Here is an 18,085-nt window from a genome sequence, read left to right on the forward strand (position 1 = left end):
AACAGCAAATATGAAAATAGATCAAGAGACTAGGGGGAAACTAGCTAATCTGGACTACACTAGAGGAAATACAGTAGAGCAGATGTGAATAAGTAGACCATTTCCATAATCACGTATCGATGGTATCGATGGCCATTTGCACTTTTATGCGGACATCTCCATATTGCTGGGTAAATTAGATATAATGTTGATATTCAAAATCCCTGATAATAACAACAAAAGATGATTCTTAAAAAAATCTTTTTCTTGGTATAGCGGGAGAACATTTGATGCAAACACAAGCCTCGAACGCTTCCCAACGACACTGACGGCTTCTTGAACGGGACAGGCGTGAAGAAGCGTAGGAATAAAGTAACAGAACAAAAATATGTGTGTGCAATGCACTATGAACATTTGCAAGAATGATAGCACCATGGAGCACAAAATGTGTCCAAACGAATGTTAACAGTAGATGGAAGCCGATTACTGTATTAATTATTCGTCTCCCGTGATTTATAACCTGTACCTTTTCATCAAACGCAGTCAAATGTCTATATAGGACTTTATCTAGGATACAAAATTTCTCAATAAGAATGATAAATGACGTAAACCACTAATTGTGACCTAAAAGTCGCAAGGTATCTCGACCCATGAAAATTTGAAGTACGTCCACCGAAATATTAAGATGTCATACTGCGCCTTGCTGTGGCGTGTACGCTGTGACGAATATCTCCGACAAGTTCGACACTAAGTTTTAAGTGACACAATACTGTACTTACCTCGTTTCATCAAAATTACCTGATATAAGCTCTCAGTACAAAACGAATAAAAGATTGTGCAATAACACACCGTAAAATACAGTAAGTCTTGCTGGAACTGTACCAGAACATATTATTAATGGTTTTGGGTGTAAGGTGCTACTACGAGGTTGGAAGTTTGGCACAGTAGATGATGCCGTGGCGGGCGGTATCAAACCATTCAGACTTCCCCAGTAAAAGTGTCACTTACTTCTTTTGGAACATGACGAGGGCGTCCTGCTCGAGGTCCGTCAGGTCGATGGTCTTGCCGAGCCGGATGACCTCGGGGTGCTTGCGCACCATGAGCCAGCCGATGTGCGAGAAGAAGAAGCCCCTGGTGGCGTTGTGCGGGTCGGCGTCCGTGTCGCTGTACTTGTGGTGCTGCCGGTGGTCGCGCACCCAGATGTACAGGCAGTTCTGCAAACGCACACACGCGCCCTCACACTCCGGCTCTCAGCAGGCCACAAAAGCACTTGCTACTAGTAAGCTAAAACTAAACTAAACACCACCCGAACAGGCCATGAAGGACCAATGGTGCCGACCGGCCGCCGAGTCATCCTCAGCCCACAGGCGTCACTGAATACGGATATGGAGGGGCAAGTGATCAGCACACCGCTGTCCCGGCAGTATGTCAGTTTACAAGAACGGAACCGCTGCATCTCAGTCGAGTAGCTCCTTAGTTTGTCTTACAAGGGCTGAGTGCACCCCGCTTAGCAACAGCGCTCGGCAGACCGGAGGGTCACTCGTTCAAATGCTACCCCTGTCCAGCGCTTAACTTCGGTGATCTGACGGGAACCGGTTCACCACTGCGGCAAGGCCGTTGGCGCACATTTAATAAGCAACTTAGCAATTCTTCTAAGTCAGCAAAATTTCTTTGCTGCTCCGAATTTCGCCATGTTGTTGTTCCTCTCTGTAGCCCTAGTTTCAAGTGAACCACTCCTGAATACAATGGCAAATATACCAGAAGTCCTCCTTGAACGTCTTTTCTTAGTATGCTTCGTCTGAAACATTAGCTTATTAACCAGCGTAGCCTGATTGTTTATTTCCATGACACACTTTTCCCACTCACATCTTGGCAGTAATATTGAAACACTGAGCAGACTATTACCAACCAGCCAAAGATACAGAAGGCGTTTGGATATGACATTACTATGACGCCGGCCGGAGTGGCCGTGCGGTTAAAGGCGCTACAGTCTGGAACCGAGCGACCGCTACGGCCGCAGGTTCGAATCCTGCCTCGGGCGTGGATGTGTGTGATGTCCTTAGGTTAGTTAGGTTTAATTAGTTCTAAGTTCTAGGCGACTGATGACCTAAGCAGTTGAGTCGCATAGTGCTCAGAGCCATAAGCCATATTACTATGTCATTTTCGTTTGTTTCCTAAGTAATCACCTTCCAAACACTGCCTGTACTCCCACACAAGGGTCTTAGCCAAGCCCTACCCCAGTGTTTCTGAATATTGTAAGTGACTAATGGTGGAAATTATTTCATCCTTATCATCGAGCATTTACAGTGTTTTTGAAAGTCTTTGTGACGAAAGTCCAGGGGTGATGGACTTCGTCATGGGGAACAACTTCTGTTAGCGAGAAAATGTTCACCGACGCTTTCCAATGACGCTAGGCGTCACCGAACTGGCAGGGTTTACTAACCAGATATTGAGCTACTAAGATCACCAGTAAACTTATACTGAATCACAGTGATTTTCAAGAAGGAAATCGTAAGAAAAATTGGTTCTAAGCGGAGAAAGATATTTTAGAAACGAATCAGGAGCTTGGATTTTGCTCGGCGTACCGCACCTACTGCATGACAGGCAACACAAATTGCTTACGAACGTTGCAGAGTGCTACACCGTACTGCCTCTAAGTGGCATCAGTCTTAAACGACGCATGGCATCGCCGGAAAGTGTCAGCAAACAATTTGTTGCGTAGGTTTTGAAACACCTTCTATATACAAGTTCTGAAACTAAAGTAGTGGCAAAGCAGTATTTAATAAGCTAACACGTCCAGCTCCATCACATTTCTTCAGTGTAGTTAACTGCAAAGTCTATTGCCTTTGGTCAGATGACGGAAAGTAGTTAGGAACCATTGGCAAGACTTACACTGTTGACTGACAGCGACAAAGCGCCCTACTGCGAGGAGTACACATCCCACGTGAAGCCTCGGAGGGGTTCATTCGCGGAGACGGATCCAAGTCACAAGAACTATTTGCGACGTGTACGGAAGGTGTTCCTATACCTTCCAATGCCCCGTTGCAATAAGAGCTTGACATTGTTTGCGACATGACAACACGACACGGTGGTCGTCTCGCAACAAACGTGGACGTTTGTGCCGCATAGCAGGACGCATATGTCGCTCCAGGTGTCGGCAGCAGTAGTCACGGTTGCTGGTCTGTCCCTCACGCTCAACATGCGTATCAATAACACCATCTGAGTCGTATGCAACAACCAGCATAAGCTTCACCCGACTGGGTTTCTATTGAAATTTCTACAGACGTAGCTGACCTGGGTGACGTCATTAATTCGATTGACACTTTAAATTAGGCTCGTAAGCTCGTTCGCACGTCTCATCACGGTTTTTTTCCTAGTCTCAACGATCGGCCATATGACAGTGAACATACACACTGAAGAGCCGAAGAAATTAGTGCACCTGCCTAAAATCGAGTAAGGCCCACGCGAGGACGCAGAAGTGCGGCAGCACGACGTGGCATGGACTCGACTTATGTCTGAAGTCGAGCTGGAGGGAATTGACACCATGAATTCTGCAGACCTGTCCATAAATCCATTAACAATACGAGGAGCTGGAGATCTCTTGTGAACAGCAAGTTGCAAGGCGTGCCACATATGCTCAATAATGTTCATGTCTGGGGAGTTTGATGGCCAGCCGAAGTGTTTAAAGTTAGAACAATGTTATTGGCGCCACTCTGTAGCAATTCTGGACGTGTGTGGTGTCGCATCGTCGTGCTGGAATTGTCCGTCGGAATGCACAATGGACATGAGTGGATGCAGGTGATCAGACAGGATCCCTACGAAGGTGTCACCTATCAGAGTCGTATCTAGGCGTATCAGGGGTCCCACATCACTCCAACTGCAAACGCTCCACAACATCACGGAGCCTCCACCAGCTTGAACAGTCTCCTGCTGGCACATAAGGTCCATGGATTCATGAGGTTGTCTCCATACCCGTACATGATCATGCGCTCGATACAACTTAAAACGAGACTCATTCCGAGCAGGCAACATGTTTCCAGTCATCAACAGTCCAATGTCAGTGTTAACGGGCCCAGGCGAGGCGTAAAGCTTTGTGTCGTGCAGTCATCAAGGGTACACGAGTGGGCCTTCGGTCCCGAAAGCCCATATCGATGCTGTTTCGTAGAATGGTTCGCACGCTGACACTTGTTGATGGCCCAGCATTGAAATGAGGAACAGTTGGCGAGAGGGTTGCGCTTTTGTCATGTTGATCGATTCTCTTGAGTCGTCGTTGGTCCCGTTCTTGCAGGACCTGTTTCCGGCCGCAACGATGTTTTACCGCATTCCTGATATTCACGGAACACTCGTAAAATGGTCGTACGGGAAAATCCCCACTGCATCGCTACCTCGGAGATGCTGTGTCCCATCGCCCGTGCGCCGTCTGCAACACCACGTTCAAACTCACTTTTGGTAGCGTTCTCGCTTCCTACGCCCGAGTTCCCGGGTTCGATTCCCGGCGGGGTCAGGGATTTTCTCTGCCTCGTGATGGCTGGGTGTTGTGTGATGTCCTTAGGTTAGTTAGGTTTAGGTAGTTCTAAGTTCTAGGGGACATGACCATAGATGTTAAGTCCCATAGTGCTCAGAGCCATTTTTTTCAAACTCACTTAAATCTTGATAACCCGCCATTGTAGCAGCAGTAGCCAGTCTAACAACTGCGCCAGACACTTGTTGTCTTATATAGGCGCTGCCGACCACAGTGACGTTCTGCCTGTTTACATATCTCTGGATTTGAATACGCATGCCTGTTCCAGTTTCTTTGGCGCTTCGGTGTAAAACACCCATGACATCTGAGGAGAGCAGAGTCACTCGCACCTTTGTATAGAGTACATTCTAGAGCCACTAAAGGTCGAATCGCTTCTGCTCCATTTGCCGACTAGTTGTAAACAAGGCCGTGCCGCGGGCGTCCTGCGGTCAGTAGGAGAGAGTTCCGTTCACCTGGTTAGTCAGTGCGTGATCTCCGCGGACGAAAGCGCGGGGCGCTGGCAGCTGTGTTGGTCGCGACGCCTCCGCTCCTAAGTGGCCTGCGCTGCTCTTGGAAACACAGCCGCCGGCGAGGACACAGTTCCCGCATACCGTAGAAAGCGGCTTCGTTGCCGTTCGGAGACCCAGTGTCACGGTCAGCGCTAATCCAGCGTTGTCTCCCTGCTTAGACCGTGCATGTGCATCAGTGTTTCTCGAGAAAGTGTGAGAATTCACTTTCACCACGTTGCTTCCTGTGCTTCTTCTCTTCTGTCAACATCTTGAGATTTACCTTTTCTTCCAATAGAGGATATTACCTTGGTAAACGTAGGAAATCGTCACAATCTAGTAACGTAAACGATGTTATGGTTGCATAATTAACTTAATGAATGTCTTATCCGTAACATACCGGGTGATCAAAAACTCAATACAAATTTGAAAACTGAATAAATCACGGAATAATGTAGATAGAGAGGTACAAATTGACACACATGCTTGGAATGACATGAGGTTTCATTAGAACCAAAAAAATACAAAAGTTCAAAAAACGTCCGACAGATGGCGTTTCACCTGATCACAATAGCAATAATTAGCATAACAAAGTAAGACAAAGAAAGATGATGTTCTTTACAGGAAATGCCCAATATGTCCACCATTATTCCTCAACAATAGCTGTAGTCGAGGAATAATGTTGTGAACAGCACTGTAAAGCATGTCCGGAGTTATGGTGAGGCATTGGCGTCGGATGTTGTCTTTCAGCATCCCTAGAGATGTCGGTCTATCACGATACACCGATACTTGCGACTTCAGGTAACCCCAAAGCCAATAATCGCACGTACTGAGGTCTGAGGACCTGGGAGGCCAAGCATGAAGAAAGTGGCGGCTGAGCACACGATCATCACCAAACGACGCGCGCAAGAGATCTTTCACGCGTCTAGCAATATGGGGTGGAGCGGCATCCTGCATAAACATCGTACGTTCCAGCAGGTGTTTATCAGCCAGGCTGGGAATGATGCGATTCTGTAACATATCGGCGTACCTCTCACCCGTCACGGTAGCAGTTTTGCTGTCCAGCGCCATCCGTCGGACATTTTATGAACTTTGTTTTTTTTTGGTTCTAAAAAAACCCCATGTCATTCCAAGCATGTGTGTCTATTTTTACCTCTCTATCTACATTATTCCGTGGTTTATTAAGTTTACAAATTTATACTGACTCTTCGGTTCTAGGGCATGTTTCGAGTCCGAGCGATGATCTTATGACTGTATATAATCATCTATCTGAAAGCGTGTAGCACATTATCTTTTTGAATTCTAACAAAGGCACGAGAGAGACAATTCTGACGTTGCGGTTAATAATGGAATCGAGACAAAAGAAAAATCTAGACGCGTTCATAGGATTTGTCGACCTTGGAACGGTTGTTCGACAATGTAAAATAGTGCAAGATGATCGAAATTAGGTGTAAGCTATAGGGAGAGAAGGGTAAAATACAATATGTACAAGAGCCAAGAGAGAATAATCGGAGCAAACGACCAAGAAGGAAGCGCTCGCATTAAAAAGGGCGTAAGACAGGGATGTAGTCTTTCGTCCCTGCTGTTCAATCTGTACATCGAAGAAGCAATGATAGAAATAAAAGAAAGGTTCAGGAGTGGAATTAAAATTAATTCAAGCTGAAAGGATATTAGTGATACGATTCGCTGATGACATTTCTATCCTGAGTGAAAGTGAAGAAGAATTACATGGTCTTCTGAATGGAATCAACAATCTAACGAGCACAGAATATGGATTTAGAGTAAATCGAAGAAAGAGTAATGAGAAGGGGCAGAAATGAGAACAGCGAGAAACTTAACATCAGGATTGATGGCCACGAAATAGATGAAGTTAAGGAATTCTGCTACCTAGGTAGTAGGTGGACATCAAAAGCAGACTAGCAATGGGAAAAAGGGCATTCCTAGCCAAGAGAAGTCTACTAGTAGCAAACATAAGCCTTAATTTGAGGAAGAAATTTCTCAGAACGTACGTCTGGAGTACAGCATTGTATGGTATAAAACGAGGAATGTGGGAAAATCGGAACAGAAGAGAATCGAAGCATTTGTGATGTTGAAAATTAGGTGGACAGATAAGGTAAGGAATGAGGAGGTTCTGCGCAGAATCGGAGAGGAAAGTAATATATGGGAAACACTGACAAGGGGAAGGGATAGGATGATATGACATCTGTTAAGACATCAGGGAATGACTTCCATCGTACTAAAGGGAGCTGTAGAGGGCAAAAACTGTACAGAAAGACAGAGATTGGAATACATCCAGCAAATAATTGAGGACGTAGTTGCAAACGCTACCCTGAGATGAAGAGATTGGTACAGGAGAGGAATTGGTGGCGGGCCACATCAACCCAGTCAGAATCCTAGTGACCAAAAAAAAGTATAATTTTAATATTATGAATTACCTTTCTGATGTGGCGCTAGACTTGGGCATAGAGGGTCAGCTTTGTAGTGGAGGAGAAAATTGCCACCAGTATTTGGTATGACAAACGAGGGAGAGGTAGTGGTGTCAAAATACTTTATCACCAGATTCGTGGATGACATTTCAAACCTCTCTGCAGGGACGGTATGTGCCTCTATTGGATGTGGCGGTAACGTCGGCAGTTCTATTCGTACTATTCAAGACAATGAAATTATGAGCTGGCACAGGGATTCATCTCTTTCTTCCATTTATCCATTGGAACATTAACACATCACGGTAGTCTATAAACTCTCACCACAGTCAGACAAACGAGACACACTTGACACTTCATAACAGGGTCAGAGGAATGCAGTGGCAAAACACCTTCGCTAGAACCTTGCAATGGACGACACTATGGTTGCTAAATCTGCCTCGAATGCTTATTTCGTGAGTACCGAATTACCCTTCGCCTACCTTAATGCATGTCAACGTTCATAAGGTGGTATACTTGGAAAGACTTCTAGATAGCGAAAAAACGGTTGATTTTTGTGGAAATTTTTTTGCCACTAAGGTTGCATTTGTACCTGCGTTGGTTGTTTTGTAGGTATATTTTATGATGTAAGATATTATTCAATTTCCTTACACCATTTTGCACAAAACAACACACATAACGCACTAAGACAAGTCGGTTTAAGAAGAAAAACCACCTACTTCATCGATTTCGTGCACGATGCACAAAATTGTTTTTTTTTTTTTTTTTTTTTTTTTAATGTTTGAAATCATGATAAATGTATTACACCTCCAGAAATGTGTGTTAACACCTCCAGAGAAAATAGCGAATAACTAACAAAACCTATATGACTGATCAATAGAAAGCCAGCATTTTGCATTTATAGATGGTACACATTCGGAAATTAATAAGGAATCTGATGTTTGTGAGGAAATCGAGACGAAATACATGACACCTGAATTCCTAAATGGCGCCCGAAGACAGAGGAAAAGCATCTAACCTGACAGTGACATTCAAAGGATTCCCTCAGAGCCATTGTGGCCGCCGTAAGCACCTCACATTATTGTTTGCCTCAAGGGTCTGAGAAAGTACATAATAGATGACGACTTCGTAGCTTCACAACCCTGTGAGATACAGTGTTTCTGGAGAGGATAGGGCTCAACTAAGTGATTACTAATTAATACCAGGCAAATTGACCATGAAATATCATTAACAGAATGGTCATATTATTACTGTTTCTAAATCTCAGTTCCTTACGGAAAGATATTAAGTGTTTTCATTTAAAGAACACATTGTATGTAATTAAGTGATTTTGTAAACGATATCTATTACCAAGCTAGTCACAGTCTAACACTGAAAACCGATGTGGAAATAAAAGCAATAATGATGTTCCTTAATTATATTCCCGCAACTGCACACATAAATAGTTTATTTTTTATTGATTGTAATTGCTATTTTTAAGAGCACTCTTTGTAATCAATAAATATAATTAATGTAAATTACATGCTAAGCAAGGTAGAGTACACCGCTACATAAAACAAAACCAAAAATGGGGTTAAAATCCCGTCTCTACATCAGTAATTTCACAAAATGTATGAAACTTTTAGGATTATAGAACAAAGCTCCTTTTTCCCCGTTAGCTATACTGTTGATTTAATCGGTATCAGGTCTTGTATTTGTAAGAGAGGTATGCAGCTCAGTTTTATGCTATTTTGGTTTCAGCTTCAGGCTTAAAAGGTTACTTGTTGATGCGGGATTAGTTGTTTGTGTATTACGTGTTGAACTTGAAGGACGTGTTTAAAACTACAACCCTTACACACATGTAGCAGTAAATATCAATCTTTTCAGCTCCATGCCCATATTCAGTTACCCAATGGGGACGTTTATTACCCTACAATTCTCATGTGTCGTGTGATTCACCGTTTTCAGAGGTACTTCCGCGGAAGGGCAGCTTTTGACATGTCATGGCGATAAAATGGTGCTGTATGGCATGGTTACTCATGGTCCGTAGTTTACGTGAAAATCGGAAAATAATGTATCGAAAAATATTGTAGGTCTTGAGTTTTCTTAATGACGCTGGAAGAGACATGGAATTTAATTCATTGGTTAAAACGGCCAGAAGTGTGATGATGAAGCTCACGTCGTCAGTGGGGCAGAAAATTTCAGTTCCTTTAAATGAAAAATACGTCTCCTCGAGCTGCAGGTCATTGAATAGCCAGTCTGCTTTATTTTCAGTTGTATCAGGTAGTAAACCAGATTCAGTAACGGCTGACAGCCACTCTTGTTAACCTAAAGCGTTACTTGTCCATGAAATGAAAATTTTTGATACTTCTTTTACTACTAAAAATTTTATAGTATCTTATTTTTGATTACTGAAAATGAATAGAGCGGTGTCGCCCTACAGGAAATACAATTGTAGTTATTGATTTTTCACAGTTCAGTTACTTATGGATCATTCAGTATGTTGTCTGCCTTAATTGCCAACGGCCTTGCCGCAGTGGAAACACCGGCCCTCTTCAGATCACCAAAGTTAAGTTCTGTTGTGCTGGGCTAGCACTTGGATGGGTGATCATCCGGTCTGCCGAGCGCTATTGGCAAGCGGGGTGCACTCAGCCCTTGTGAGGCCAACTGAGGAGCTACTTGATCGAGAGGTAGCGGCTCTGGTCTCGTAAACTGACATGCGACCGGGAGAGTGGTGTGTTGGCCACATGCCCCTCCACATTCGCGTCCAGAGACGCCTGAGGGTTGTGAGGATGACACGGCGGCCAGTCGGTATCGTTGGGCCTTCATGACCTGTTCCGACGGAGTTTAGTTTTTTCAGTTTTAGTCTGCCTTAATTAGGTTTTACATCATAGATGTTTGAGACTTGAAAATGTGCCTGCAACCATGTAGTATTATTTCATTAAAGCACTTACGCCTGGGTTTCAGGCAGGATCCCTTGTTTTGCTCGAATCTGATGTGCTATTCTAATACAGTTGGAGATACTCTGCAATGCTGTTGGAGTTTAGGGGAAATACCACCGATATTGGTACAAATTTCCATTCATAGCTCCAGTCTGTATAAATATATTAATTAGGTTTATTATGACCATATGACACCTTTTGTTCGAGCCACGCGACGCGGATGAGTCGCATTAGCAAGAACGGCTGTTTCAGGAAGGAAGATTAGAGTTTAACGTTCCGTCGATTTCGAGGTCATTAGAGACGGCAGTCATGTCTGTCAAGTTATACAGATGTAGCTGTTACCTGATTTCCGAAAATCACTTAAGTCAAGCGCCAGATGGTTTCTCTGAAAGGACAATGCAGATTTCCTTCCCCAACCTCCACAAGTCGAAGGTTGTTCTCCGTTTATAATGAGCTAATCGCGGATTGCAGGTCACACACTTTTCTTCTTTCTATGAATTCCTTTCGGAATTCTTTGTTTTCCATCTGGAAATCAGCTCTACACAGTGGTTATAGTTCATGAATTCTATGTCACTGTCTTGGCCGGGGCCTTTAGGTGGTAACTTGCTATTGCTCTCCTCAGACATGTGACGGCAAGTGTGTGTGTTGGTGGCAGAAAATAATACCTGACTGTGTAATACATTGTTGTAGTACGTAATAAGTATGGAATTAAAGGAATGCTGCTATAGGATACATCTCTGGAATAACCATCTGAGAGGCTGATCACTATCAATAGTCATATATTCCTTCACCATGTGGTAAATGAGATTTTTGTTAAGGTTATTGACTGATTCTGCATAAACGGACGACCTTCGAACTCTGATAAAATTCAGAAATACCCTATCCACTATGAAACTACAAGAAGCATTCAAAAAGAGAATAGCCGGAGGCTGTAAACTGGAACCGTTACAATTCCGACACTCAATCCGACCTTTGGGGCAACGGCTGCCATTGTAATTCAACGGCCTTCAATAATGAGGGCATCCACCTTCTGGTCAATGGAACTGGTAATGCAATGGGGCTTTCTAGATCGTGAGTCATTGGCCAACGACATCCATCCTTCCCTGAATCACTTGGGCCTCGCGAAGGCCCTTGCAACGGACATGCGATGCTCACCTTACACTTGGGCCGTTCTTCGATGAATTGCAGTTCTCTGCACTTCTTCCGTTGTAAGGAAACGCAATACACCCTTTGACCTTCTTTTGAAGCCTCCGTTTCTCTGTTTCCAGAACTACTGAGAGCAGTGGACGGTCGCAGCGTGCACTTGGTCGCTGTCCCAGCAAGTAGATGAGCACCCAATGTATTTCATTCTACAGCATCCGGTTCATTTCTTCTTGAATGTCCCCTATCGTTTGTCAACAAAATTTAATAAACAGTGTAGATACTTCTAAGCTCTTGGCTATGCAAACAGATTAAAACATACACCGTACAAACCATATAGCGGCCTGCTAAAACTTTGAGGTCCAGCTACTTTTATCACAAGACAATTTTGAGGACACATAAATCAGTAATTTAACATACTTTGCAAACATTAATTCACTGATGTCCTACGGGGTAATATTCTGAAGTAACTTCTCGTTGAGGCAGAAAGTACTCTTTTCAACAAAAGTAAATAGAACTACTTGTTGAGTTCACAACCGTATATCTTGCACGCATGTGTTTAAAAAATTTTGTAGCCAGTATTAACTACGACCACGCAGGACATTTATTTACTTTACTCACGAAGTTTGTTGTCAACATTGTAGTGCTGTTTGAAAGTAATAAAGATATTCACCAACTCAACGCTACGACGAGACTTCAAATAGTAAGTTACATATTATTATGGCAGGCCAACTTTTATTGAAGGCTGCACTACCCTTGAACGTGACAGACCTACATGACACTAGTTTTCTATATAGTCCCCAGGTCTCTGAAAACAAAGCTCGGAACACTCTACCAGTCGTTAAGTACCTCGACGGCACAAATCTCCTACTTGGTCACGCAGCAATTCGCTAACCGACGTGTGAACTTTATGATCGTAGGAAAATCTCATTCCCGCAGCTAGCCGAAAAGATGGAAATCGCATGATGCACGATCTGGATATCGCGATCAACATAAATTGCTGATACCATTTCACTAAGGCTGGACACGACGTTACATTTGGTCCTTATACCGCCAGAATTGCACGGCGTATCTGTATGAATTCAGGCGTTTCCACTTGCCGCGCCATTTAAATCTGAAAATACCCAACTCTCACTGCACATAGGGAGGACATGTGTAACTTAATTTATGAAGTCCCTACATGGAAGGAAAAATGACCTGCACGCCCCTGTAGTGAATCTAACTTTGGCATGAAAGGAGTGAGATACTCAGCAGTAAAACTTTTAGATAACTTGCCCACTGAAATAAAATTTCTGACAGACAGCAGAAATGTTTCTAAATGTAGACCGAAGTTTAACAACTCCTTCTATATGACAAAGGAATCTGTGATTATTACAAATAATTATTCCATTACGACATAATAAATTGCGAATTTGAAGCTCTCACTCTCTAACTTTTGTGCGGCATACCCATTCCATATTAAACTAAGGTGACACGGAATGGCGATATCCACATATACAGATGACGGAAGTGTCGCGACCTCTAGATATAAAAGGGCAGTGCATTGGTGGAGCTGTTATTTTTGTGCTCAGGTGATTCATGTCAAAAAGTTTCCGAAGTGATTATGGTCGCAGGACTGCAATTAACAGACTTTAATCTCAGAGTGTTAGTTGGCGCTAGACACGGGATATTCCATTTCGGAAATCGTCAGGGAATGCAATGTTCTGAGATCCACAGAGTCAAGATTGTGCCGAGAATACCAAATTTCAGGCATTAATTCTCACAACGGATAACGCAGTGCTACACGGTCTTCACTTAACGACCGCGAGCAGCGGTGTTTGCGTATAGTTGTCAGTAAATGGAAATGCCGTGTGGCTGTGGCCTCCAGTCGGATAGACCGTTCGCCTGGTGCACGTCTTTCGAGTTGACGCCACTTCGGCGATACAGTTGTCAGTGCTAACAGACAAGCAACGTTGTGTGAAGTTACCGCAGAAATGAAGATGGGGCGCGAGTGACTTTGCTAACAGCACGACATCGTCTGCAGCGCGTCTCCTGGGCTCGTAACCATGTTGGTTGGACCATAGACGACTGGGAAACTGTGGGCTGGTCAGATACGAGGGCAGTTCAATAAGTAATGCAACACATTTTTTTTCTGAAACAGGGGTTGTTTTATTCAGCATTGAAATACACCAGGTTATTCCCCAATCTTTTAGCTACACAACACTATTTTTCAACGTAATCTCCATTCAATGCTACGGCCTTACGCCACCTTGAAATGAGGGCCTGTATGCCTGCACGGTACCATTCCACTGGTCGATGTCGGAGCCAACGTCGTACTGCATCAATAACTTCTTCATCATCCGCGTAGTGCCTCCCACGGATTGCGTCCTTCATTGGGCCAAACATATGGAAATCCGACGGTGCGAGATCGGGGCTGTAGGGTGCATGAGGAAGAACAGTCCACTGAAGTTTTGTGAGCTCCTCTCGGGTGCGAAGACTTGTGTGAGGTCTTGCGTTGTCATGAAGAAGGAGAAGTTCGTTCTGATTTTTGTGCCTGAAGAGTAGCACAATACACTTCAGAGTTGATCGTTTGACCATGGGGAAGGACATCGAACAGAATAACCCCTTCAGCGTCCCAGAAGACTGTAACCATGACTTTACCGGCTGAGGGTATGGCTTTAAACTTTTTCTTGGTAGGGGAGTGGGTGTGGCGCCACTCCATTGATTGCCGTTTTGTTTCAGGTTCGAAGTGATGAACCCATGTTTCATCGCCTGTAACAATCTTTGACAAGAAATTTTCACCCTCAGCCACATGACGAGCAAGCAATTCCGCACAGATGGTTCTCCTTTGCTCTTTATGGTGTTCGGTTAGACAACGAGGGACCCAGCGGGAACAAACCTTTGAATATCCCAACTGGTGAACAATTGTGACAGCACTACCAACAGAGATGTCAAGTTGAGCACTGAGTTCTCTGATGGTGATCCGTCGATCATCTCGAACGAGTGTGTTCGCACGCTCCGCCATTGCAGGAGTCACAGCTGTGCACGGCCGGCCCGCACGCGGGAGATCAGACAGTCTTGCTTGACCTTGCGGCGATGATGACACACGCTTTGCCCAACGACTCACCGTGCTTTTGTCCACTGCCAGATCACCGTAGACATTCTGCAAGCGCCTATGAATATCTGAGATGCCCTGGTTTTCCGCCAAAAGAAACTCGATCACTGCCCGTTGTTTGCAACGCACATCCGTTACAGACGCCATTTTAACAGCTCCGTACAGCGCTGCCACCTGTCGGAAGTCAATGAAACTATACGAGACGAAGCGGGAATGTTTGAAAATATTCCACAAGAAATTTCCGGTTTTTTCAACCAAAATTGGCTGAGAAAAAAAATGTGTTGCATTACTTATTGAACTGCCCTCGTAAGTCCCGATTTCAGTTGCTAAGAGCTGATGGCAGGGCTTGTGGTGCAGACCCTACGAAGCTATGGACCCAAGTTGTCAGCAAGTAACTGTGCAAGTTGGTGGTGGCTCCATAATGGTGTGTGCTGTGTTTGCGTGGAATGGACTGGGTCCTCTGGTCCAACTGAACCAAACATTGACTGAAAATGTTGTACGTTCGGCTACAAGATCATTTGGAGCCATTCAAGGACTTCATGCTCCCAGGCACTGGCAACACTTTTGGAGTTGTGGACGGTTATAGAGGCAGCAATGGCTCAGTATTTCTGCAGGGGAATTGCAACGACTAGTAGAGTCTATGCCACGTCGGGTTGCTGTCCTACGTCGAGAAAAAGGAGGTCTGACACGATATTAGGAGGTATCTCATGACTTTTATCATCTCAGTGTATTACGTTTGTCGTGAATATGAATTACGGAACACTGAACTAACTAAGAAACTGATGAATTGCTGAGAAGTTTGGTGTATAATCATAGACATGGTCACACTAACGGTTGTAAAATGTACAGTCGTACCTGTCATCCTTCTTGAAGTAACAGGTAACATCAGTAGTGTGAAATTTTATGTCATTCAACAGTTTTAAAATTGGTATGTGAGATGTTCGGTTGTGGGCACTTTTTTAATGTTCGTGGTGCTGGATTGAGCGTTGTAGCAATTTTAGTGTCTGGAGTGGGTCGTCGGAAGAGTGCAGCAGTATCGGGGCAGTACTGCAACCACTGTTCGCTGCAGGACGGGCCTGTTGCACTATACTCCGTTCATCATAAGGATAAACCTTATGCAAACATTACACTATTTATTCTTCCGCGTTTGCTGTAACTTCATTAGATTTAGTTTCAAGTGAAGCAGAAGCCAAGCCGTCTGGAGTAGAGTCAAGTACGATAATGAGGATACGTTTTATGCTGTGCGTTACGCGTACATCGACTCAGGGGTAATACGGGTCAACAGCGTTACCGGCGCATTTAACTTGGAAAGCACTGACCACCCACCTGGTTCAACTAACTTACAGTGATACGAACAGTTTTAGTAAAGACGCGAAAAGAGACGAGCAGATAACAATATAGTCTCCAATGTCATTTAAGTTTTCAACAGAAGGAAATAATGATAAAACTCAAGCCATACGCTTCTTAGGCGATCTTCTGGAAAACATAAGATGCTCTTGATCTTAGCTAGCGTAGCACTGTAATTAAAGACAAGGGTGATGAATATTCCTGACATTAACAAGGTAATTTTTCTGCATGAGGTATGTGCTGCGTAAAAACGCGCTGCTGGGATATCACCATTTAAATACTGAAGCCACTGAAGGTATTACAGTCAGTCGTCTGGTAACCTCTGAAATTCTTCCATATCGAACTGCGAGGAAGACGGTACATTTCAGTGCTGCTATCTTGATAACGAGGCGATCAGCAATAGAATGTCAGTCCACTAAGAAGTCCACATTCCCTCCTCCTCTTTTAAGACGTGCTGTTCTGCATTTTGCCATCGTACGGCAGTGGCGTGTCAGAAAGCTTCGTAATTTAGTTTCTGTAAATTTGGAAACTTAAGTTCTTGTTATTTCTCGCAGCATAACTTTGCTCCTGATTAATTCTATTGCGTTTAGATTGCAGTGTTAAGGTGACAACTGTAAAAATTCATCATTTGTATAGTAAGCTAGACGCCGTGAAAATTATTGTTTTCCGTGTTTCTACGTCGCTTATAGCTCTGGCTCGTGTGAGACCACATCTGTCCTATATAACAATGGCATATTCAGACAAAGAGTATTAGATTTTTCATTTTTCTCCATAAAATTTAACTGTGTAATGTTTTCCTAACTTCAAAATCTTTAACAATCTTTTATAGTGTATCGATAATTAAGAATGTTTATTTGCAATGAAAACCAGAATTCGGCATGAGATGTGCAATTAGAGACTAGAAGGCGTTTATTTTTTAAAAAAATTATGGTAAAGTGTGAGGTAATTCTTACATATTTGATAAATTTTATATTTAAATGATTTAGGTATTCAAATCGAACAGAAAGTAATTGTACACCACAACGAGTTTGGCACCGCCGCCCACCAGCCCGCTCGATTATCAATCTACGACGCTACTGATTACGCCAAGAATATAATTAATTTCTTGTATTTATTACATCTCTCGAGAAACGTCAGACCTGATTTTTCTCTGTCATGTTGTGAAAAACATTAAGAACATGTTCTTTCTCATCATTAACGGTCATCCCCGCGTTTGTTTCACTACCCGAATCAGGAAGCAGAGTTATCCATTTTCGCGGTGCATCTCAAGTGAGACAATCGGAGCACAAGTAGCGCTTACAGTGACTGTAACTGTACAAGATTTTTGAAATAAAAATTACGTGGCTAAAGTATGGTCAAGAAAAACTTTGATTGCTGTTAATACATCATGATCTCTTAAGGCTTCATTTACAGTGACATAGTAATAACATGTTTAATAAATAAGTCGGACCTGCTTCCAAGAGCGGAACAACACCAGAGTACGAGAGCTGTGGCTGCTGACGCATCATCGCTTTTGTGCTTGTTTACATCAGGTTTATTCTTATGATGAACAGACTATAGTGCGAAGTCGTGCGGCGTACTGACGGAGTAGCAGGCTGCGGGCAGCAGGCAGCAGGCAGCGGACTTACCTGCCCAGCGATGGTGTGCAGGGTGACGAGCGCCAGACGCACCCCCCACGTGGCGCGGAAGCTGCGGTGCGTGAACAGCCGGTGGGCGCCTATAGTTACACCGAGGCCCGACACCACGCCCACCAGGATAGCTGCAACACCACACACGCCCTCACTGTCAGCTCGTCTGTCACCACAAATGTGCAATCACAGCGCTACAAACCCGACATGCACCAAGAGTAACGGGGGAAAAGCGTTAGAGAGGCAATGCATCATTATACACTGAAGAGCCAAAGAAACAGGTACACTTGCCTAATATTGTGTAGATCCCCCGCGAGCACACAGAAGTGCCACAACACGTGGCATGGACTCGATTAGGCATCCCAGATATTCTCAACAATGTTCGTGTCTGGGGAGTTTGGGGGCCAGCGGAAGTATTTAAACTCCTAAGAGTGTTCCTGGAGTCACCCTGTAGTAATTCTGCACGTGTGGGGTGTCGCATTGTCCTGCCGGAACTGCCAAAGTCCGTCGGAATGCTCAATGAACATGAATAGATGTAGGTGATCA

The 18,085-nt window shown here is 43.9% G+C and overlaps 1 protein-coding gene across 1 annotated transcript in view; it reads right to left on the reverse strand.

Annotated features, from left to right (window-relative positions):
• The window catches only part of LOC126260357 (acyl-CoA Delta-9 desaturase-like), a 137,364-nt gene that overhangs the window by 44,102 nt on the left and 75,177 nt on the right, over positions 1-18,085 (reverse strand). Inside the window, exons 3-4 of the mRNA XM_049957684.1 lie at positions 17,540-17,670; positions 988-1,193 (exon numbers count right to left, since the gene is read on the reverse strand). Of these exons, the coding sequence (XP_049813641.1) occupies positions 988-1,193; positions 17,540-17,670 (337 nt within the window). The remainder of the gene's footprint in view (positions 1-987; positions 1,194-17,539; positions 17,671-18,085) is intronic.

The sequence above is a fragment of the Schistocerca nitens genome, chromosome 5 (genome assembly GCF_023898315.1).
Source record: "Schistocerca nitens isolate TAMUIC-IGC-003100 chromosome 5, iqSchNite1.1, whole genome shotgun sequence".
NCBI lineage: Eukaryota > Metazoa > Arthropoda > Insecta > Orthoptera > Acrididae > Schistocerca > Schistocerca nitens.